The sequence below is a fragment of the Ruditapes philippinarum genome, unplaced genomic scaffold (assembly GCF_026571515.1).
Source record: "Ruditapes philippinarum isolate M1 unplaced genomic scaffold, ASM2657151v2 ctg795_1_1_1_1, whole genome shotgun sequence".
Taxonomy (NCBI): Eukaryota; Metazoa; Mollusca; class Bivalvia; order Venerida; family Veneridae; genus Ruditapes; species Ruditapes philippinarum.
In genome coordinates this window covers 98,467-123,913 of record NW_026857770.1, presented here as the reverse complement: position 1 = coordinate 123,913, position 25,447 = coordinate 98,467, and the positions used below count along the sequence as shown (strand labels likewise).

The 25,447-nt window shown below is 32.9% G+C and overlaps 1 protein-coding gene across 1 annotated transcript in view; it reads left to right on the top strand.

Moving 5' to 3' along the window:
* Nucleotides 1-6,919: 6,919 nt before the first annotated feature.
* Nucleotides 6,920-25,447, top strand: part of LOC132750917 (mucolipin-3-like) — a 45,303-nt gene continuing 26,775 nt past the window's right edge. Inside the window, exons 1-4 of the mRNA XM_060740988.1 lie at nucleotides 6,920-7,016; nucleotides 13,355-13,389; nucleotides 15,749-15,779; nucleotides 16,212-16,295. Of these exons, the coding sequence (XP_060596971.1) occupies nucleotides 13,360-13,389; nucleotides 15,749-15,779; nucleotides 16,212-16,295 (145 nt within the window). The 5' untranslated portion in view covers nucleotides 6,920-7,016; nucleotides 13,355-13,359. The remainder of the gene's footprint in view (nucleotides 7,017-13,354; nucleotides 13,390-15,748; nucleotides 15,780-16,211; nucleotides 16,296-25,447) is intronic.

Sequence of the window (25,447 nt, the reverse complement as noted above, 5' to 3'; positions counted from 1 at the left end):
GTTGATTTTGTTTATAATATTTTACTTGGGGATCATACGCCGCTTTTGATGGAATGGCAATACTGTTTCACATTGAAGGTTCCATGATAACCGCCGTATGAACACATCTGCGGATGTCTCTAAATTTCACCATTTTCGTGTTAAATGTTGAATTCTGCTTAAGCAGGTGCTAGGGGGCGTAGACGGTAGTTTGCACTTTACAGTACCGTCAATGAACAGGCTCAATCAAACCGAGCCTGCAACATTTTCACTTTTTTGTGTTGGAAGTTCTTTAGGGGTTCTGTTTTACACTTTTTTATTTTGACATTGTCAAAGTTACGACGGTGGTCAAGTTTGTTACTGAGACACTCTATTATGTCCGCACTAACATCAATGACTCAGAGATGGTAACAAGAAGCAGTGTTAAAGGCAGACAATTTAGGGACTGTACCTGTAAAATCTGGAATATGTGGACGACAAACTATTAGAGCAATTACAAAGATCTCTCCCCCACAGGATTACTTCATGAGAAACTTTACAACTGGATTTATTGACACTCTGCTATTGCAGATGAATAAACTTTTTAGTGACTGTCGTTGGACTTGCTTTAATTCCTTCCTATATGTGTGACTATCCCCAGAATCTAAATACCACTAACCTAGACTGGATCAGGAGAGATTTACCTTCAGTACAGTCCCTTCTTGACGCTGCACTTCCTCTATGGCAACAAAATGGGAAGATATTCAGTCTCCACCAGACACAATGCAAAAGCCATTAAAATGTGCCCGAAGCAGCTTTATCACAAAATTCACACAGTCCTTACATTCTCTAGTGTATTACAGGTCACATCCCGTGAAGGTGAAAGGGATGAAAAACGCTCGGCAATCTAATTTATACTCGGGAGCTATACATATACATGCACCATGCATTAACTGGAGTGCAGGTATAAGTTACCCGCACTCCAGAGCATGACCATTTTTGCTGGGGTTTACTTATTGTGACAGCAGAGAAAGTGAAAGTGACAGAAATATCATATTTAGATGCTCGTTCATTGATTACTTTTCTCCGGGGTTTTATATTGTGACAACAGGCAACGTGTTTTTATGTTTGACTGTGTTTCGAAAGAGAAAGAACATCAAAACACTTGGCAATCTGAATAATACTCGGGGGCTACACCCCCTCGTACAAATCAGATAGCCTCGTATATTGATGCTCTTTCTATTACTTAATCATTTATCGTATGTGATATTAAGTATTTTTTTAAATTTTGCTTTGCTTTTATATCAAAGCACAAAATAGAATAACAATCATCACAGAAATCACAGATTCACTCTTCTTGGTACAACTATGGCTTGCAAAGTCTGTAATACAAGCTGAAACTATCTCCAAGACTTTCAAGCACCCATACCATCTCCACAAGCCTTAAACAATCATCTTGGTACCAGCATTGACAGCTGTCTCTGCCGCCGCCATACCACACGATTATCGCTTGTCATCATAAGCTTCACCGCTTATTCCGCATACATCACAAATTAACAACATAGCATCAAAGTGCTCTGCTACATTAACCTACAACAGATCAAAATAATTCTTAATTGACAATAAACTTGTAGATACTGTATATTACTAAAAATCTTTCATCTTTTTTCTGTTAAAAAAGCCAATCAGTTTACGCGTTTGTTTCATCTTTGTTGGGATGAGGGGGCTAAGAAGACAATTTTCAGCACCAAGACACCAAGACAAAGCCTTATGAGTACTGCTCATAATGTTTTTTTTTACCGTCGAGTTTTGATTTCTTTTTTTTACATTTCGTTTTCGTATATGCGCAAAACTTACGCTTTATGAGAATGAATAGTTACGAATCCTATCTTAAAAGGATTTATCATCATGAGAAAATGTAAGTACCGGTATTTGTGACTTTTTAAAAAAAATGCCGCTCATCGGAAAGTCAAAATTCACGTAATGTAAAGCTAGCGTACGGCCAGTTATTTGTTAGCATCCTCCTTTGGATATAGGCTATGAATCCATAACATTAATTTACTCCAGCATAAATGGGATATGTTAAAATAAATGAATATTAAGCGTCCGTCAATTTTGTTTTTTACACCGATATGTATATACTAGTACAGCTGTAGATGGTTGAACGGTTGTCTGCACGTTTGATTTTACGGTGTTGGTGAGCGGTGATGTGGTCAATGGACAATATCTTTTTTCGAAACACATGCTTCCCATTCGGACAAAATGCTTTAGCTCTCGTCATTTCTTTACCGTAAACCCGGTTTCGTCACAATTGAAGATCTGCAAATAAGCAAAACTAATTGTAAGGAAAGAAAAAGCCTTATTATTGTGTGTCTGATGTATAAAACTGTAAGGTGGATGTGTTTTCATTATTGTTCATTTTTAAGACATAAAGTTGTTACGCATATCAATACTTGGCTAGGCTTATTTTAATGCAATATTTCCACAATATTCCTTCAGGAAATTCGAAGTAATTTCCAATGACTTTAACATTTGACATAGCTATGCGGCTCTGTCCAAATTTTCCGGCTTCCTTGGAGAGAGATTCGGCTGTATCGACAACCAGCTATCAGATTGACCCTTTTTCATGTCGTGCGACCTAAAAATAAAGTTTTTAACAGATATAACAGTATCCTAACTGATGCTTTGTTAGTTTTGTATAAAAACAGTATATAACTCAAAATATGTCGAATAAATTTTAAGTGTCATAGTTTGGAATTTTAAGATCATTTATCTACGTTTATTTTAACCAGAAGTATCTTTTTACGAGATAAACAATTTATGTACTGAAGAGGGGAATTAATTTTATGACGATGACCTTATATTATTTTTTTCAATTTAATGCGTCCCAGACTTTTTAATGATGTCAATGATAAACATCTAGTCATGGCTCTTGTCAAGGGAAATCCTTGACTGGTAACATAGATTAGATTATAAACAAGTGATTTCTCCTCATCAGTCAGTTCCGTCCTTGGCCCGGATTTCATACCCTTGTATCTGCCCTTCAACTTGTCAGACAGAGTGGACTTAACCTCTTGAAATTTCTTAGCAGCTTATCTTAATTTTATTGTTTTATGTTTAACAACAGTTGTAAGCATTTTGTACTTGTTGTTCTCCATACTTTTCAATACTGGCATTTCTTTGTTTAAAAAAAACGAAGATATATTGTCCCGACTAAATAAAAATAAACTTATCCTAATATGTAAAATAACGCATTACGGGCCTCAATATTTGCGCTTGCGCAGAATAGATCATTCCCCCACATGACAAGGTCATGAAATAACATACTTAAAAAGGGAATGTAAGTTAACCTCTGATCCCCTTTCAAAATAGTTCCGCCCATTGTTTTCTCGTTTAGGGCAAACGTATTTTGTTCACTTGGGGACCATATGCCGTTTTTTATGGAATGGCACTAAGGTGACACATTGACGGTTCCATGATAACCGCCATATGAACATCTGCGGATGTTTCAAAGTTCCAATTTTACCAGTTTATGTTAATGTTAGATACTGCTTAAGCCGCTGCTAGGGGGTGTGGACGGTATTTTGCATATTCCATTACCGTCCATGAACAGGTGCAATCAAACCGAGCCTGCAACATTTTTAATTTTGTCGTTTTATAAGTTCTTAAGGATTCTTTATTTCTCTCTATTTTAATATAAAATTTAATCAATATTATTTACATGGCAGCGGTTTTGTTGCAATTTACCTTGAAACGGAAAGCATCTGTGCGATTCAGACCAGATGATTTTATAATCGAAAAATAAAAAAAACGCTTATTTGATACGAAGGTAAATGGTTGTCTAGTAAATATGAAGGATCTCAGGAAGGTCACTGGAGCTGTGTTTATGAGTATAGTAGTTTAATTGTAAAAAGAGACAACAAATGCGTTAATATCAGCTTGTTTAAAGATAAAGACACTTTGAATAGAACCCATCTCAACTTTTAGATAAAAACATAATTATCTTCAAGCACAGATATCCTGACATACACATGTTTTGTAAGGCTATCAGATACGGGAGTATTGTGTTACATTTACCTGACTGGGTTGAAATAGAGTAGGGCGGAAAAAAATCCTCATTGCGTATAATTTTTATAGTGTCGATATTTTCATCTCTCATAGGATAGTGATAAACCTGTGACAACTTTGTCTGATAACTTTGAAAATGTGATATAATATGTTATGCGCCCAGATTGTTTCTGTAAGCACATCCTCTGTGAGTATTGTACAAACAGTTTTAGAGATATCAATTAGATAAAATTAAAATTACTTTCCGGTCAAGAACATTGATTATCTCCCCATGAGTGCGTATGTTATTTATGAACGCCTGAAGCCCGTCCTAACGAAAACCGTAAACACCACTGAAATCGATATTATTATGATTTTAACAAGATCACTAATGCTATTTATAAAAGCTGTCGAATTTCGTTTAACGTTATTCTATTTCACACTCTACTGTATAAAAATTAAAAATGAAATAAATGATAAGAAAGGAAATATCATTTCATTATTCAAGAATTATTTTGTCAAATTTTCAACAATATAAACTCACGGGGGAGTTCTTATGATAACTTGTCAGGAGTTCTTGTGATAACTGACACGAAGTTCGTCGGAAAACTTTTGTATAAACAACATAAACACTCGTCAAAAATGGTAATTTTCATCTTTAAAAAGTACGTTTTAGATGCTTAAGTAAACTTTAATGAGTTTAATGATTAAGAATGTCTTACTTATGATATTGTATGCCAAAGGCCATTTTTATCGCCTCTTGCTTAAAATCTAGTAGTTTTGAGTAAAATTTCCAAATTATTTGCCAATTCGCAAGCATTGACCTGTTTATTTCTGGTCTTTATTATAGCCATGTATAATTATCTAAATATAGTGCAAAATTGCAAACGTATAGCCCCGACTATCAAATTTATACCCGATTTTTAAAATGTCCTGAAGTTCTTATGAAAACTCTGAAGATATCTTCCAGTCCAACATTATATCCTCCACATTTATGTGCAAAAGGTGAGCGTTTTATATTTCATAATGAGATATAACCTTTTTAAATAATAAAAACCGCTAAAACGTGCCGTGATTCAGCACAAGAAACACACTGGCAGTAATAAAAGTTATCATATGTATTGTGTTTACACTAGCGCTCGATTAATCCACCCACACGGGGGAGGAACTGTAACACAAAACTACCAGATTGATGAAAAATGGTCTAAGAATTCGTTTTTGACACATAATACAGGATGTAAGGCAAGCTTTATCTTTCAAAGTTAATTATTAAGCATCTTAAACTCACTTTTTAAAGATGTAAATTACCATTTTTGACGAGTGTTTTTGTAGTATATACAAAAGTGTATCGACGAACTCCTTGACAGTAATCACAAGAACTCTGACAAGTCATCATTGGAACCCCATCCCTCGTGTAACAATTTCTCCCCGTTACTCATGTCAGTTTAAAATAAAATCATTTTGGCGCCTTTATGAATTGAATTGAATACTTCATTATGAGGCTTACACATTTCTTACATAAATTTTATCCACTGATATAGATACAACTTGTGGTGTTAGTGTGTGGGAGATATTATTTAAGCATCATCTGTAAAGGAAACATAAAAAAACTGAAAATTATATTAAAATTCAATATTAATGTTGTCTTAAAAAGGCTCTGTGAACTATCTTATCGAAGAAGAAAAAAATAACAGCTGCAAATACATGCAGTCCCTAACCGGTGTTTATTGGCAGGTAATTCAAGTAATATTATATAAATAACACATGGGTTTGTGGGTAACAGTAAAAATATCATCCCGAGGGAAATACTATTACCCGAGGCGTAGCCGAGGGTAACAGTATTTTTACGAGGGATGGTATTTTTACTGTTACTCACAAACCCATGTGTTATTTATTTTATTACCCCGTACAAAAATACTGTGATGATCTGAAATTGTCAATAACTAAACTGTCCTTACCTTTTAAGTTTTAAGTGTACTTTAGGCCTACTTAAGACGTTTTCTTTTTCTTTTATTCTTTAAGCAAGTGATGATATCTACAAGTCATAAACATGCAATAAGCTAGGTTTCATTTAGAAAACAAAACACTTACCCATTTATACGGTTATGATCTGTGAAATCTGATCCTTCTTTTTCCAAAATATTCTACGCATGGTTTTTGACAAAGTGCATTTAGAAAATAACGATGCTATCCTACAGATGTCTGTCCAACAACTCTTTCTGTAAGTTAAACGTTTCACTGGTTAAAATTGTTAAATAATCTTTTGTTGCATGCTTTAATTGTCTGCATGTTCCAGTTTGACACAAAATTATTCACATTACAATTACTTACGTTGAAAACGGATGTTTCCTTTTGACTAATCAACAAAAAAATATTTTATACGCGAAAGGAACTCTAAGGTGCAAGGAACTAAATTTTATGAGAGTAATAGTTACTTCGGCGATGTCCTATCGTCGAAAACAAGAATGAATCGAACCATTTTATTTCATTTTATTTAGAAAATAGACCACCCACGTGACCAGATTTTATACTGTTAAAAAATACTGTTACCTATGTAACAGTACAAAATTCTTAGTCACGTGGTACACTTGCATTAACAGTAAGAATAACTCCCAGAGGCCTACGGGAAAATTAACATTACGAAAAAAGTGAGGGGTAATAAAATATATTTTGTTTCATGGTACTTCTTTTTTTCAAAAATTGTATTTTTAGAGTTTACGTGACATTTATTTGCTTATAAAAAGTTCAGCTTAGTAGAACTTTTTATTTCGTTTGCTAAGATTATATGATTGTAAATGAATGAATTTAGATAGAGAAAGTACTTTAATATTGCAAGTTTTGCTTCAAAAGTATGTCAATAACAAGATAAATCTTATCTTTCTTTGTTCAGATATGATCATGTTTATACTGCGTCAAAATCTTTATTTGAAACATTTAAAAAGGTTTGAACGTTTAGAAATCTGAATAGGATTTGCAGAGCGGATTATAAAAAAAATCATACTGGATTTAATGTAAGTAAGTGTATAAGAAATGTTAGATTAATAATCTGATGTTTTCGTCAGTAAAAGGTGCATGTTAGAAGTCGAAAAATCATGTAGGTTGGAAAGAAAGTAGGTTGATAAGCAACACCTAAATCATTATACATTTTAGGAAAATAAATTTAAGTACTACACTTTTATAACGAAGAACCGTGTATAGATTTTGTAAACTGCTTCTTCTGCTTTTTTCTTAAGTTTCCATTTTTTAATAATATCTTATCGTTGTTTTTGTCCCTCAACGTTTTTTCTCATTTTTAATCACATGGACAAAAAAACCCACCTATAATGAAACTACCGATTACCATTCCTTTGCCAGTTTTATTGATAAAAACTTGTCAGTAATTTGAAAAAAAAAAAAAAAAAAACAACAAAAAACAACAAGATCAGCAACACATTTCTATGATTTTTTTTGATTTTAAGATTTTATGTTTATCACACTGTGCATATATGAAAGACCATCTTCGAAAATATGTACGATGGTATCAGGTTTATTTCAGTAACTTTTAACTTGGCGTAAATCATCTCTTGCATGTAGCTAGATTTTGGAAGGAATTGTAATTTGCTAACTTACATATTGATAGATGAAAATTTTAAATGGCCTGATGCAGAAAAAGGGGAGAGCAGACCTTGAACCTTGAACGAGGTGCACGTTCCTTATTACGCTTTGAATTGAGTCAATGTACACGCGTGTGAAATGTCTGATTCATGGGAAAGTTAGCACTTACTGCATGACGCTTAATAACTGAAATACTATCATCCAGCGGTGCTATATAAAATAATTTAATTCAAAATCATGAATTGATTATTCTATTTGATTAACTCAGTATTGTTTAAGGGGATGTATAGAAAGTAAAAAAAATAATAATAAAGCACACCGCATCAAGTTAACAAATGATTGCACACAAGGCGATTATTCTAAATCTGTAACACAAAGAAATCTGAATTAAATAGTACAAAATGTTTATGTATTAGGCGATTTAAATAAGATATGTTATATCACCTTTGTTTTCGAACGGATTAGCCTACGTGAATACGTGAACAAAGGAGTGATTTTATTATATGTCATCATCAGTGATTAGTTTCCATTTTATTGTTTATCTGCATATTGTTTCATCTCAGTTCATTCCGAAATAAATTCATGAGCAATCGTGCATTCGTTTTTCTACCAGCTGTTCGAATTTTTCTTACTGAAGCGACCACTTTATATTTCAATATCTAACTGACATCCACTGAACACATGGGTGAATTATTTGTACTATATATGATTCATACAAATTTATTAAAATAATTTAGCATTTTTTAAAAAACTTAACGGCATACAAATACTACAGTCATGGCTATTCGTTCGTCCAGACTTTGTCACGCATAAATGATAAAGGTCAATTTGTAGGAGGTAAAGATACAGAGGATAAAATTTACGAATTAATTTACGATTTATCTTATGTCTGGATTTTGTTTTATTTTATCAACCGACTTAATATTATAAGAGATGATTTTTCCTGAACAGCAACACTGTATAGCGTGGTACACGTTTAATTTGTACATTGGGAAGATACGATTATCATTTAAGAAACTCCTTTCAATCAACATTGGCAGTACTTCACTTCAGTGTTGTTTTATTTGTCTGGTCCTTCGGGATCATTGATGCAAACACTATTGAGTGTTGAGAATCAAGTACCGCTCAAGCCTATGAGAGATGTTGCACTTATTCATTATCCCTCATGTACTGACTCAATCAAACCGTGTCTGCAATTTTCATGTTATTTTGATGTGATTGTTGCTTCCTAGGGATTAAGATTTCAATAATGAGAATGAGGTTATCAGACTGCTCACACATGTACTCCATAAAGGAACAGTTCTTAATATCTGGAAAAAAGTGATCTTTCGGAGGCAATAAAATCAGCGAAATTCGGTTTGATCGAGGCTGTACATGAGCGATAATAAAAAAGCAACATTCTTCACGCCCCTAAGCAACGGCTTGAGTGGTACTTAGTCTAGAATCAACGGCCTCGAAGAACATAAAAAATATATGCAATTTTTTTACGGCTGGCTCACGGCATGACACTTGTTATGTCAGACACAGTTGAGGTATGAGGCTTTACCTTCCTTGAATACCTGAACAACACAAAAGTCATTTACATTCGTAATTTATTTCACAAAATCACTTTTTGTAATGTCCGTATCAATTATGCACTAGCGTTTGTCGGTTATTATCGGATTTGGATCGAAGTAAATAATACAACGGTAAGCATATCGCTTGGCGATAACTTGTAGGACTTTCAGTTTGTTGTCCGTTCGAATCAAATGAAAAATACTTTATTGTTTTCTTGCATGATCTTAAGCTTTTTATTATATTTTGCAAAAGTTGATCAATACATTTTATGCATCCGAGTCGCTCATTTATTGAAATTAATGAAATGAAAAGCTATGTATTTATCAATATGATAAAAGTGCTATAAATGAAACACACACTTTATCAACTCGTGTTTTAATATATATTTAAAAAGTCAGTTTATGAAAACTGTAAAATACGGTTTGTCCAAGATTCGAACTTGCAACTAGATGGCCACAATTCCGCGGTTCTTACCACTAGGCCATCGAACAGTATATTTTGTATTAAAGTATCGACATCTCTACTACCATTAAAATTGTAAGCATTATCCATAACACACTACGGAAACTAACAAAAAAAAAACACGAAAATTAATGAGTCTCAGGTCAATATTGCCAAACAATAAATCGCCTTATATTTAAGATAACATCGTTGGGTTTTAGCATACTAATGCTTTAATATTTAGATAAGCTCTTTCTCAAGGGCATTTTAATCTTTGAAAGTTGTACAAAACGAGAAACAAAATTGGTTATCTAATTGTATCCTCTCAAATTAGAGAAGAGTCCTCGATATTGAAGTGCACGTTATATCATTGTACAAACATGTATGCTTTGAACAGGAAATGAACCCTTGCGTTTTGTTAGGATTGATAAAACAGGTACGGATAAAAGTATTCATGCGGGCCGGCATCATACTCTACAGCACCACCACCGGACGCACAGTCTACCGTTCAAGGCGCGGGGCTCGATTTCGACAGACACCCATGTATACGTGCAGAGCCGGCGCACAGAGTGCGTAAAAGAAATGACGGCTTTCTGAGGTCTTTGCTTTACGACGTTCAATACATTGGGAACCTGTTAATATATTATCATAAAACGTAGATTTATGCTGATTTCTTTTTGTTAAGTTTGCCATGATATAAAAAACTTATTAAAAGAGAAAACGGAACCCCTTAAGAACACTTAAAATGTAAATAATAATTTCGTATCGTCATGGAAAAATGAAAACATGTCATGTAATTCCTCCTCTTCAAAGAACATACATTCAGAAAAGCTCACAGCGAATAATTTCCCCTTCTCACCCTCCAAAATTAAGATTTCAAAGTACATAATTTTGTGAGATTGGTAACAAGCGAATAATTTCCCCCTTTTCACCCTCCTAAACTAAGATTTTAAAGTACATAAATTTGTAGAAAACCACGCCGCCTTTGGTAACGAGCGGATAATTTTCCCTAGGTTACAGTGACTTGCTTGAGTACAAATTCATGAGGAATATTCAAGACTGTTATTAAATATTTCGAATATCTATCTTGAATTTGTATCAGGAAGATGAAAATACATTGATATTCCCTCGCTGTGCGTATAATTATATAAATTCCAAATCAAATGCTTGAAAAATGATCCTCACTCAAAGCGAAAGGAAGTGTTGTAACTATTGATATAAAAATTAATAAAGAAAAGTAACCCAACTCTTCTTCGGAAAGTATCAAAGTAATTGTTGTTATTCTATCCATTAACGAGGTGCATGTCTAATGTATGAACCGTATTTTCAACTTAAAAGTTAAAACATAAATATAATGGATTTTTAATATGACATCTAACTGACTAGTGCCCTTCTTGCTAACCTAAATATAGATGTACATCTACACGTAAATCCACAGCGCCAAAGTGGCCCCATTTCTGAAACCACTATATATATTATGCGAAGAACGGCGTATGGTACCATGATAAAGAATGCGCGTGCCCCTTTACTAAATAAAAAACAATGGGCGAAACTTAATAAATAAAATGGAATTTTGAACGGGAACCAATGACATTCAAAAAAATGACTAATGAAAATTGTTCGTATATTCAGTCCTTCTCTGTAAATTTTCAGGAAGTCAAACTGATTGCAAGAAACAAAAACTGAACGTATCATTTTTATTTGTTTGGGACGTCAGACCAAACAAATAATGGTAGCGAAATTTCAGACTCTAATGCTGTTAATTGCAAATGCCGAAAGTAGTCCGCTTTTTTGCAACGGTTACTTTCCTTTATATGTAACACTAAGGCCGAAAAATTCAGGGGAGATCACTGCGTAAATATGGTCACATGACAGGCGCATTAATTTTCAAGCAAAATAAATCCCGAATGGTCGAAGATTTCTAATATTGTTTTATTCTTTATAGATATACATGCTTATAGTAAGCGCCATGATTTTTTACACAAGTGTTGAAAAACAGTTAACGCCGTTTCAAAACCTTATTAAGAATAATATGGTTTTCTTCAGGCCGGAAACAAGTAAAGTCACCGTGGCCTAGGGGTTTGCGCGCTCGCTTAGGAAGTGAGAGGTCTCGAGTTCAATTCCCAGTAAAGCCAACTCATTTTTTTTAATTGTTTAAGTCAAATAAACATTGAATTGAATATCAGTGCTGTAATTGTCTTGCAAATGCAGTGTCTTATAGCCAAGCTACTACAATTAAAACGCTGGAAAGCATTGGTGGCACTATACAAAAAACAAATTGTTTAATAATCTCACAACCTTCACCTTTCTGAAATTCTGAGACCCAAACAAATTCAGCGCCTTCTGTGCTTTGATTTATAGTGTAGTTTTTTTGTATCCCAAAAGTTAAATCTTTCTGCATACCCGTTACTTAACAGCATCCAGAAACAATAGTCATGACTATTCGCTCGTCCAGACCTTTATGAAGTTGAAATTGTGAATTCATGAAGTCGACATTGTGATTTCATGAATCAAGTTGAAATCTTGAATTCATGAAGTTGAAATCTCACACATGTTCTTCTCATGATCCCACAACCCGTTTCTACGACTATGTGCGATCAAACATATAGAAGGGAAACTTAGCCTTTTAAAAAATAATCCTATATTTTATATTTCAAAAATTAGCCCGATCACCTATTTCCCATGAAATTGACTATTTATAAAGATAATAAAAAGCAGTAAAAAGTCGCTAGTGTGCCCAGTGAAGAGACATTTCTTGCCCTAATAGCGGGTTGGTAAGACAGAAAACAAGGAAGGACGTTTAAAGGATTTTATATACACTGTGCATGTATTTTCTGGTCCGATTCAGTTTTCATCGCCGATTACAACACTAGATCTTGATCATTACACGCTTGTGTTTGTTTAAACTATAGAACCAGCTGTGAGATAATATTAATGTTAGCGACAACATAACATGCTTTCCTAAAGATGTCTATTTACTATTTTAACATTCTAATCTAACAATCATAAGATTAAATGTGCAGAAGTATTACTAGTATAAATAAGTAAGTAGGAATTATCGGTATTTTCCGGGCACTTTTTCATTATACCTCATGTACAGACTTGATCAAACCGAGTCTGCAAATTTCATGTTATGTTGCTGTTTTAAATCCGATGGATCACTATTTTCCAGATATTTTTATACAAACTAACATTCACTTTCACCGTAAAGTGGTTGTCGTAAGACTAGGACATCTGTTGTTTACTTCAAGTGTCAAAAGAATTTTGACAATTTACATGCTAAAAATTACAATGAGAAAATGTGCATGCGGTCGGTCTCGGTTTTCATATCGCTGTCCGTGTCCGTAAATACTTTGCAGACCTACTCCTTGAACGATAACTATTACAAATACAAGAAAGTGGTTGCAAGCCGATGTTCTCTTTACAAACTCTTAAATCAACTCACCCTTAGTTTTTGACAAAGATTTCCATGTTAATAAATCACAGTATTGTATTGAGAGCCAGAATGAAAGATTCATTTCTGGTTGTCATATTTTGCTAATGTAGCTGTAAATAATTACATGTATATACAGTGGTTATCACTCATTGTAACAACGATTTTATCATATAGTCGTGTAGTAAGAAAGCTGGTACGATAGTTCTGTTTTACTATTTATCAATAAATTAAATGTTTACACCTGTAGTGTGATTATATATAGGTAACACGAACCATCATGTATGAGTAATTTTTGTCATACATTTTTTTTGCCCATTTCAGATAAAATGGCTGGCAACTTTGAACAATCCATGTCTGTATGTATTTATTTGCATAATTACACCCTTATTTTCATAGTTGTTCATTTCGGGTACTTTACAACATTTGTTTCTTCAATTTTGATTTTACTTAAATTTGATTCCTTGCTCGTGCATCTAAAACATCTAAAACAAATCTTCCGCCAAAGAATTGTTTTCGATCTAAATAACGAATGGCCATAAAACTCAAAATACTTATAAGTTACGGAAACACTGGACTTAACAGTCATGGGTTTGCATTTTACAAGAGAAATTCGAAAATTTTAACAAAGTTATCAATCAAAAGTTTATGGTATAAAACACTTTTATAAGAAATACTAATTCTTTATTTAAATGTCATTAAAGCTCATTTGTTGACTAAATAAGAGTTAACGACAAACCATGTAAAGCTGACTGATGTTTACATGCCGTTTTCAAACCTTTAACATTATTAAGAATCATTATGGACAATATGAGTTGTACATTTAAATAACTAATATTTGCACTTTTGCCCTAATTTAATTCAATTGAGGTCTCTGTGCAGATTTTGAGTTTTATTCCTTAATATGTGAACCTATGTTATGTCGATTTATTGGCAAATGGTGCCTGCTTGTTTTGAAAAATAAATTTGAAAATAATCATTTGCTTTTGTTTAGCACATAACGAACATAAATACGAGCTACGTTCGTCTTTTGTTGTGAAATCAAGAATTTTGTGTGTGCTTATGTCCCATTCAATAGAGAAAATAAGAATCTCTATAGAAAGCCCAACACGGCTAAATTGAAAATGTTGCAGGCTTGGTTTGATTGAGCCTGTTCATGGACGGTAGATCTCCACTGTCAAGGTGCAAATTACCGTCGACGCCCCCTAGCACCGACTTAAGCAGAATTCAATATTAAACATGAACTGGTACAATTTGGAATTTTGAAACATCCGCAGATGTGTTCATATGGCGGTTATCATGGAACCTTCAATGTAACACGTAAGTGCCATTCCATGAAAAGCGGCATATGGTCCTCAAGTACAAAAATGCGTGTGCCCTAAACGAGAAAACAATGGACGGAACTAAATTAATTCGAATTTTGAAAGGGGATCAGAGGTTATGAAGCCTGCATTTCTTTCTTAATAACTCGATTGATCAAAAACATGTCTTTCTTATAATCTATAAACATAGCTACATATTGCTTTATACAGTTTCAGTTTAATTCTGGCCATAAGAATTTGTAAGCAAATGCATTAAACTGGTGATTAAAGCATGTTTGTTACTTTTGTTCCATTGAAGTGGTATGGCGATAGTCTAAGTTTGAGTTGACATTCTTAGATTCATTACATTGTCAGTTTATGTACTCGTTACTAATGGGGCACATTTTTAATGAGTGCAAAGAAGTTGTTCTGGGGTTTCGTCAATTAAGGTAATAACGCCAGAAGTCAAATCAGTAGAAACGTCCATCAGTTTGTCTGTCCTTGCTTACGTTTGTGTTTAAAAAGTATTTACTATAGGAAAAATATGTAGCATCTAATTTGCTTTGATGTTATTCAATGTACAATAGGTTTCTGTAGCTAATATGATTTTATGTGGCTTAAACGAAAAATGTGATAGCCATAAAAACGAAAATGTTGGAATGTCCACCCGTCTGTCTGGTTGCCACATCAATGTCTGCTCAATGTATTGATAACCATAAGATATGCTGTCTGTATATTTTATAGGGAAGATGGTCATGGTCAATATTTAGGCTAATTGTCAAGGTCACAGTCATAAATAGTCTAATGCGGCCAATAGGCATTAGTATGGTGAAACTTTGTAGGACCATTGGCCATGTCCGATAGATGACCCTTTTGAGTTTAAGTTCAAAGGGTCCGGTTTTATGGTCACAGTTTTACGCAGTGTACAATAATGCTCTGATCAATGACTTCAGAAAGAAAAAGCCTACTATATATGTTTGTGAAAGTTGGTAGGGCCATTGCTCATGGTCACTCAATGACGCTTGTAACTTTAATGTCAAGGTCAACGTCAAAGGAACACAGAAGAAGTATAAAGCCCATATCCAAAATAACATGTTTAGTTCTTTTAAATGATGTTTTGAAAATTCTTTGATTCAGAAATACATGTATAATTAGGATTATAGGAAAATATTTATTACAAAATTGGACAAGCAGAAAAAAAGGATAGTTTATGGGTTGTATTGGGGTTGCGTTCATTGAACGCCGCCTTTCCTTGATGATCATGTTTATCATATTTTATATAAAACATGCTTTGAGAATTTTTTATGAATGAAGTTTAGTAGTATTTTATGACTTTTGATCTATTTATGATGAAAGATACAAATTCAACTACGTTTAACACCTACATAAGTCATAGTTTCCTCTTTCTTTTTTTCAGAATTCCATAAAAGAAGTCTCTACAAATAAAGGTAAAGTTAAACAAGAAACAGAGATATTCAAACTATATCTTCAAATTGTTATATTGAAAGTTGCGTCAAGTTCTATTCTTGTAATTTGGACTGTGGCACCAGTTCCGTATCGACAACTTTTTATTTGCCTCATCTTAACAAATGATCGCTATGATGATGATTTTCAATATTTTTATACGTATGCCTCATGATCAGCAGCGGATATGTCACATTGTCCTCTTGTTGCCTCAATAGCTCTTAAGTTTTTGTTTTAAAGGTTTTCATTTTTACCAGTATTTTCAAATAAACAAACGTAAAGGGCAACTAAAATATAATTTATTAAGTCAAAATATCAATGGAAATAATACATTGATATTGTTGTTAAGTATATAAAAAAGATAAAATATATACTCAACTTAACTTTAAACAATGTAGATAAAATTTATTCTGTAGATGAGAAAAGAAATTCTGAAAACAACGCCGATGAAGCTGATGATTCTACACAAGCAGATGGATCAAAACCGTCTAAGCCAAAAGGTAATTGATTTGCATTAGCAAAAATATAACGTCGAAAAATGAAGGTTTAATATTTAATTAAATTGATTTAAGTTAAACATTCAATTTGATGATTTTGTCGATTGGTTTTAGCAACTTGTCCCCATATTCATGCTGATTTTGATGACAATTTTGAAATTTCATTTTAAAGTAAAATATTTTGAAGTAAACAAAAAAAAATTATTACATCGCAAAAGACCACGTAAATTACAAAAGATGTGTGAAGTTGGCGACCCAGCGGCCTGGCGGCGTGAAGTTGGCGGCGTGCAATTAGCGGCCTGGCGGCGTGAAGTTGGCGGCCTAGCGGCCTGGCGGCGTGAAGTTGGCGGCCCAGCGGCCTGACGGCCAAAAATTTAATGTTGTAGAAATGTTATTTTAACACTAAAACGGCATTTAATGAAGTTTCACCTTATCAGAATGAAGTTTTAAAGATAATTATTGTTATTAAAAGGATAATTCAAAAGAAAAAATAACTTTTTTATTTTCTCATTTTTGTGAAGTTGGCGGTCTGGCAGCCCAGCGGCCTGACGGCCAAAAATTTTAATGTTGTAGAAATGTTATTTTAACAATAAAACGTCATTTTATGAAGTTTTAAAGATAACTAGTGTTATTTAAAGGATAATTCAAAAGAAAAAATCACTTTCAGAGAACTTTTTTATTTTGTCATTTTTGTGAAGTTGGCGGCCTGGCAGCCCAGCGGCCTGACGGCCAAAAATGTCAATGTTATAGAAATGTTATTTTAACAATAAAACGTCATTTAATGAAGTTTTAAAGATAACTAATGTTATTTAAAGGATAATTCAAAAGAAAAAATCACTTTCAGAGAACTTTTTTATTTTGTAATTTTTGTGAAGTTGGCGGCCTGGCAGCCCAGCGGCCTGACGGCCAAAAATGTCAATGTTATAGAAATGTTATTTTAACAATAAAACGGCATTTAATGAAGTTTTAAAGATAATTATTTGTTATTTAAAGGATATATCAAAAGAAAAAAAATCATTTTCAGAGAACTTTTTTATTTTGTCATTTTTGTGAAGTTGGCGGCCAAGCGGCCTGGCGGCCTGGTGGCCACAAATTTTAATGTTGTAGAAATGTTATTTTTAACAATAAAACGGCATTTAATGAAGTTTTGAAGATAATTATTGTTATTTAAAGGATATATCAAAAGAAAAAATCACTTTCAGAGAACTTTTTTATTTTCTCATTTTTGTGAAGTTGGCGGCCTGGCAGCCCAGCGGCCTGACGGCCAAAAATTTTAATGTTGTAGAAATGTTATTTTAACAATAAAACGGCATTTAATGAAGTTTTTAAGATAATTAGTGTTATTTAAAGGATATATCAAAAGAAAAAAATCACTTTCAAAGAACTTTTTTATTTTGTCATTTTTGTGAAGTTGGCGGCCTGGCAGCCCAGCGGCCTGACGGCCAAAAATTTTAATGTTGTAGAAATGTTATTTTAACAATAAAACGGCATTTTATGAAGTTTTAAAGACAATTCTTGTTATTTAAAGGATAAATAAAAAGAAAAAATCACTTTGAGATCACTTTTTTTCTTTATTTTATAATTTTTCTGAAGTTTTTGTTATTTAAAAGATATATAAGCAAAGGATCACTTTGAGAGATCTTTTATCATTTTTGTGAAGGTAGCGGCGTAAACTTGTTTTATGTATGGTACGCCTGGGATTCAGGCGTTGATATTTTTTGCTTATTCATTACATACATACGCGTTATTTCATACTTGTTCGTGTTTTTGATAATATCGATCAGCCGAACAGAAGCACATAAGAATGACAGACTGGAACGCAGGCTAATATATGGTGTACAATTTCTGTAACAAATATGAATGGTCCTTTATGAGGTTTTAAAACATTTTTTTTCGGGTCCCATCCAATTTATTATCCCCGTCCCAACCATAAGTATAAGTCAGGTAATCATCCTTTACTGACTTTACAAAATAACTTTTGCTTACACATTTATTAACAATAACTCATGATTATAGCATGGGTTATGGTCATACCCTAAATGATTTGGATGAAACTGAAAGGTTGAATGGTCCGGATTCCGATTGCTAGCACAAGTGTAAATTAGTCGTTATTCGGGTGAAAATGTATTAAATGTTTCCATGTTGTCATTTTAACGCTATTATTTGTTAAAGTTCAATATGTGAACTTGTAATTTTTAAACATTGATTTGTTTTAACATTTGTATATGTTGTATGTTGCTTGTAAATGTATGTAATTGTTTAAATTATTATCATGCATCACATGTTTATAAATATATCGTTCTTACTATTGCTGTAGTTCAACACTTCATTCTTATGGTGTTGTATATACAGATATTCCCAGAATAAATGTACAGTAACTTTGCTTTCTTATTAAAATTATTAAGGTTTTGCACCCATTTTCGATCTGTATCGCATAATAGTTATACCTAATCACCGCATGAATTATGGTAAAAATACATTTTGTTACAATGATGCCAATATTTAGAATAGAATCTTATTTTATAACGGTCATATTATTCTCTAACATATTTTGAAAATAAAAACATAACTTGTACACGAAATAAATATCTTTATAACCATATCATTACTATATTATAGTACTTATTATGCATGTATATTTATAATAAATAAATTAAAGTATTATTATGGCGAGTGGTTAGCGCGTCGGACTAGTCATCTATGTATCGCTCGCCGTGTTGGCACAAAGCCAGTTAGGGGCAAGCCGTTATTTTCTTGAACAAGACACGTAACACTTAATGAATAATAGAATATATCATCCAACTTTCTCCTCATAATCAGAACTCTCCAACCACTATGCTGCTCAGTTGTACGTATCCATCTTCTATATATCAATAAAAATGCAAAGTAAAATAACTGAATAACTTGCACAACCCATTATATCATAATGGTATGACCCGTTAATGTAAACGTTATCGAGTTCGATTTGAACCTTTGTTTACATAAGAGCGAAAAAAAATATGGAAAGCCATGGCTTTCTTATACTGTTCTTTTCCAATTTATTTAACCATTTGGATAATATATAAGTTCACTTCGACTATATATGAATTGAAAACACCTTATTTAACCGGAATCCATCATGTTAATCCACAGTTACAATATATGAAACCGTACCGTCAGTGTATGAAACCGAGTTAGCAATATATAACAAGGGGGAGAATCACGCCGTTCGTTACCCAAACAAACAAGATGGCGGATGCAGCCAAAAAGTAGGTTTTTTCCCTTTTTTCTCTGAAATTCGTGATGTTCTAAAGTAAAAGTACGCATAACAACCTTCTCCACAATTTTCCTGGCACACAGGATTTTATTTCATGATGTTTCGTCCCGTACTTCATCTGAAATGCGCGTCACCAGATTCGAAGCGAGAGAATTTTCCATCGGTTTGATCGTGGTAACGTACGGCTTTTTCTCTCAAATTCACCGTTTCTTTTACATATATGTATGTTAACTGAAACCACTGACTAATATGTCGTCATCTAAGCAGTCATGCCCATTCTGGCTAGATTTACTGCTGTAAATATTAATATCGGGGCATTTTCCGGAAATGATAACGTATGGCGCACAAAATATCAATGATAACGTACGGCGCATTTTACTACTGGGTCCAATCATCTGATAATGAATTATTCTTATGTAGGAAATGATAGATATCTGAAAAAAAGTTGTTCATGACAGAAATAATTAATTGAACAATGCTGTACCATCGGATATAAATATCTTTCTAGCTGGTGGCATAATAGATATCCGTTGTTAATATACCAGTAAAAATACACGTGTATAGTTTGAGAATATTTTTGTATAAAATGCAGAATGGAAAGAAAGCCTTCAATTTCAGGAAACATTTGTGTAGTGTTGTCTTCATATTAAATTTTGCCAGTGTTGTGCGATATTGATGGTCTTATCACCTTAACAGAAAGAAGAAACGCATTCAGCAGAGCAAAAATGTTAAAAAGGAACGGACGGCTTGATATATTTTCTTTTCCAAGAAAAAGTCTTAAATCATTCATAACAAATTTCTGATAAGGAAATCTTTATATTTGAACCCGTCAAACATTTACAAAACGAAAAGTGATTGCGACTAGCTTACAGCCAGATGAAATGAGCCCTGGTCGCTCATTGAAAGAAAAATACTTAACAGAAAATACTGAATGAGTGTAGGTTCTATATTGAATTTATTGAATAAGTTAGAAAATAATGTTATGCGAAAAACTTCAATGAATTTAGTAAATAAGAAATTTTCTGTTTATTTGACGGGCGGTTAATATTGAAACGCTACCATTTAGCGTGACGTTGTGCCACTGTGACGTCAGATATAGTCCAATTAAAGTAAAATTTAACGTCAAACAAATTGCAACACAAGCTTTTTTTACATTTTTAGTTTGTTATACACATCATATAAAACAGGTAAAAATCCTAAATAATTCTAACCATGGCAAACCATTAAAAAAAGCAATTCAAATTTTGCATTTGTTTCTAGTTTTTTTATGGCTCTGCATGTACACCATACACAGAGTTTTATACTGTAACCGGTGTCGAGGTAAACAAAAGTTATGAGGCCGCGCGATTTAAATATATCAAAATTTACACATTTACTACTTGGAGTTGGATTTAGAAGCTGTTGTGCAAAGTATGTATAAATTTTATTATATTTACTTGTTTTTACAACTTTTAGCCTCGTACATGCCCAAATATCAAATACAATGAATGAATTGTAATGGGTTTTCGCGTGTATATAAATCAGCGTTTGTCGTTTAAAACAGTAAAGATTTTGCAATTTTCATGAGATATAAATAATCATTAGCCTATATATTAACATTCCTTTTGATAATAAGATGTTTATTAAGTAGGAAAAATAAAAATAAACACATTTAAGTTTATCCTGGGTAGCTTCAAAATGTAACTACGGAAGCGTGTTCGGGTAAACAATGCACGAAATCTAGAATAAATTGTTATTAATTTTAGAATCATAAATGCATGATATTTATTCACAGATCATTAGTTTTTGGTAAAAATGTCATTGTGTATTCATTTTAATAACATTTGGAAGATAAGAATTGAAAGGTAATACTGAGTGTGATACGAGTATATTATCTTTTTTACATACTAGTGATATATGAGATGTCAGGGGAGTCAAAAACAGATACATAATTTACAATGATTATGTAATTTTAAAATTGTGATTCCAAAAAAGGGAGAAAACTTATTTTACAGTCACAGTAAGCAGTTCAAATTGTTGTTTAGCTCCATGGTTTAGCCACAGACATATATAACATGTTATCTGTGTCTCTGGTTTAACTAAATTGTGCTACAAATATTGATGAGCAGCTATATTCGGATTTAACTGTTGCTTTGCCAATGGTAATAGATCCCCATTTTGAGTGTTAAACTCGTTGTACAATTTTACAAACACATGAGATAAGATAGTTTCAATACAAACGTAATGAATCAGAGATGTTTGTGCTAATATAGATATCTGTATGTCCATCTGTCTTTCTGTTTAAAAACATGTCTATCTGCCTTTCTGTCCGTCTGGCTCTCTGTTTTTTGTCTTTACCAAAAAATAAAATTTGATAGTTGTAAAACTTGATTCTGAGATACTGTTAACATCTGCCTATCTTTAATAGGGTTTGTCTATCTGTTTGTTTTCCTTTCCTTATGCTTTTCGTCCTATATTTATGAAAACTACAGCATATGGTCTGTGAATCATATTGAAAGTATTGGCCTAAACGAACAGATAACTCATTTATATGAAGTGATTGATAAATAGTTCGGGTGCTTTTTTTGATAAGCCAAAAATGAAAGCCCTGTCATACCTACAACCATGTGACCACAGGGGAAATGCCTCCTATTTAATTCTGTTTCTCTCGTCAATAACAGTTACAGATGTAATTTAAATATCTGGTAAAAAAGTGATCCCTCAGATGCATTAAAAAGCAAATTCACATGAAAATTGCAGAGCCGGTTTGATTGAGTCTGTATATGACGGATAATGAAAAAGTGCAACATCCCTCATGCCCCCTAGCACCGGATTGAGCAGTACTAAATTCTCAACACTTTAAAGTGCTGGATTCAATGATCCCGAAAGACCAGAAAAATATAACAATACTGAAGTGAAGTACGGGGCAACTTTTTACGGCTGTCACACAGCACTTCACATCTATAAATACGTATCTGGTAAAATAAGTGATCCCTCGGAAGCCTTAAAAACAGCAAACTTACTGAAAATTACAGGCATGGTTTGATTGAGTCTGTGATCATGAAAGCTGTATTTGACGTTGAACATACGTTTTGCTCTATAGTGCACCCAAATTCATGCATTTCTCTGAAGAGGACTCCACTTTTTGGGTAAAATTTATTTAATAAATAGTATTATTTTTTTAAGACCAGACAATGCTTTTTTTAATTCCATTTTAGATGACTGGATGTAAAGTCGAAATGATAGAGAAGAGTATTGTTATCATGTACGACGAGAAGAGAAAACTGCAAGAGACCATAATATGATTAGAAGTTTAGAAACAAGAAAAAAATGTTGAACGTATATTTATTTAAGACAATAACTGTGTAAGTTGCAGAAAGAACATAAATTTCGTGGCGATGTTGTCAGTAAAGTTGAAACCTTCGACTTTCATGTTTAAATCAAGTCTTTGTGTAAAACAAGACACTTTAAGCGTGAAGTAAGGTCCTAGGAAGAATCAAAGGCGTAAATGGCCTCCTGACAGCTAAAATACGTTACCACCATTGTTGTAACAGTAACAGTCATTTCAAGACGTTCTTTTTATGAAAAGTGCAAACACATGACTTGCAAATCTAGTGAAAAGACCCCCAAAACAGCAGGAGAAGGCTTTTTAACCACTATGCAATACTTTGAAAGTTATTGAAAGGATAACTTTTTTTTAATGTGACTAGGTGTAGTCGAACTAATGAGCATTATGAGAGAGATCACTTAAATATATCTTTATATAATAATAAAGAAAACATAAATAGGTTAAACAAGATGTGATGGCATTCAATTTCAAAGGTGAAATATTTTTTAAAGCAACCTAAATGATACATGATATAAAATTGGCATTTTGAACATATAAAATTCTAATTTTGAACCATTACTAAAGACATAACTACAGCTCATTTTCAGCATTTATTCTTCACTAACTTAAGTGTTGTGCAATATAGATGACCATCCTGGCAATGATAAATGAAGTTATTTCTACTAAATCATGTTAAAAGTGATAGTTTGCATAACATTTATGGGTAATATTTGGATGGATGAGACTTTGGTAACGTACAAATTATGTTAAATGACACAGCAAAAGACTAAATAACGAGTTACTTTCAGAAATTGAGTATATTTATAATAACCAGATGCATTGTTTGTTGTAACTAAGTTTGTTTTCTTTTTTTTTATAAATTATTCAAAAATAGTTTAAAAAAATATGCTAGAATAATGTCAATGTAATTGATGTAACGTATGTTACATTTTGCTTAAGTGATTATGTTTCTTTATTTATATAAGCTTATGTGATATAAATATTACTTGAACCTCTTTTCAATTGTAAATATTAGGTATTTTTAAGATAATGCAATTTGAACGTTTTGCATTATTATTATGAGTGGGTGGGGTAATAATCTTGTGTGTCACAAGTGAATAAATAATAAAAAAAGAGAGCCAAACCTGTTATTATTCATAGCAAATTCTATTTTTATGAACACCAATACATGCTGACTAAAAAACTACCAATCTATAACAGAGAAAGACAAGACAGTCGCCACATATTAAACATATTCCGATATTATATATTACGATTTTTATGCCTGGACAGGTACTCGTAAACTACTTGCCAAAAGTCAAGTTTCCGAAGGTATATTTTTTTAGGGTTTTACTACAAGGTCCATGCATATATATTGATTGCAAAATACTAAAGAAAGCTTGTGTTGCAATTTGTTTGATGTCAAGCTACATATACTCATAACTTTAGTGGCCTATTACAGTTTTTATTTGTTTGGGTCGTCAGACCAAACAAATAATGGTAGCGAAATTTCAGAGTCTAATGTTGTTAATTGCAAATGCCGAAAGTAGTCCACTTTTTTGAAGCGGTTACTTCCCTTTTGTATGTACACTAAAGCCGAAAAATTCAGGGGAGATCACTGCGTAAAGATGGTCAAAGACAGGCGCATCAATTTTCAAGCAAAGTAATTCCCGAATGGTTGAAGATTTCTAATATTGTTTTATTGTATTTTATGATCGAAAATAACTAAATACAAAGCGGACATTCAATCTCTGACACAGAAATTTACGACAAACCTAACAACAAGTAGTTCTCAAAACAGCTTAAAACTAGCGATTTAAAAGAAAGAAATATTTTCTTTTGTTACAAGTATCCAACAAATTACAACGCATTTAAAGTTAAACAATAGCGTTGGCTTATAGAATTGTCAATAAATGCACAATCACAAATTACGCGGATGAATATGATTTTATCAATGAAAATACTATTTATTACCGAATACTACAAAAACCGAGTAGTGGAATATATAAATTCTACATGTCGGACTGTTTGGGCGAGAGGATTTTCGCTAAAATATTTACTTCAATTTTAAATAACAGGTTTACCCTGAACAAAATACCTCGAAATTAATAAGGATTACAAACCCGAAATGCAATGGAAGTTCTAATTTTAGAATGACTTGATATTATTCAGGCATTCTGTGTGTAACTTCGCCGTGGTACAGTGGTAACGCGCTCGCTTCGTGAGTGAGAGGTCTCCAGTTCGAATCCCAGTCGAGAAAACTTTTTTTTTTTGTTAAATTATTTTTTAAGTGTTTTTGTTAAGGAAGTAGCCATGATATGCAAGGATAAAGTGTGGCTGTCGTAAAAAATGAACATAAATGATTTTTTGATGCAACTCTAGTTATGCAGAATTCCGTATGTATCAAACTCTGATGCCTTGCAAAATGAATTATAATACATAAAAATAAACCTATACAGGAAAATGCATGCAGATATACAGTACGATTTAGATTGCAAAGATCAGAAAATACCACAGAACTTGCAGCCCTTTGATTCTTTATAAATATAAATGCTTATAGTAAGCTCCAGGATTATTTACATCTGTGTTAAA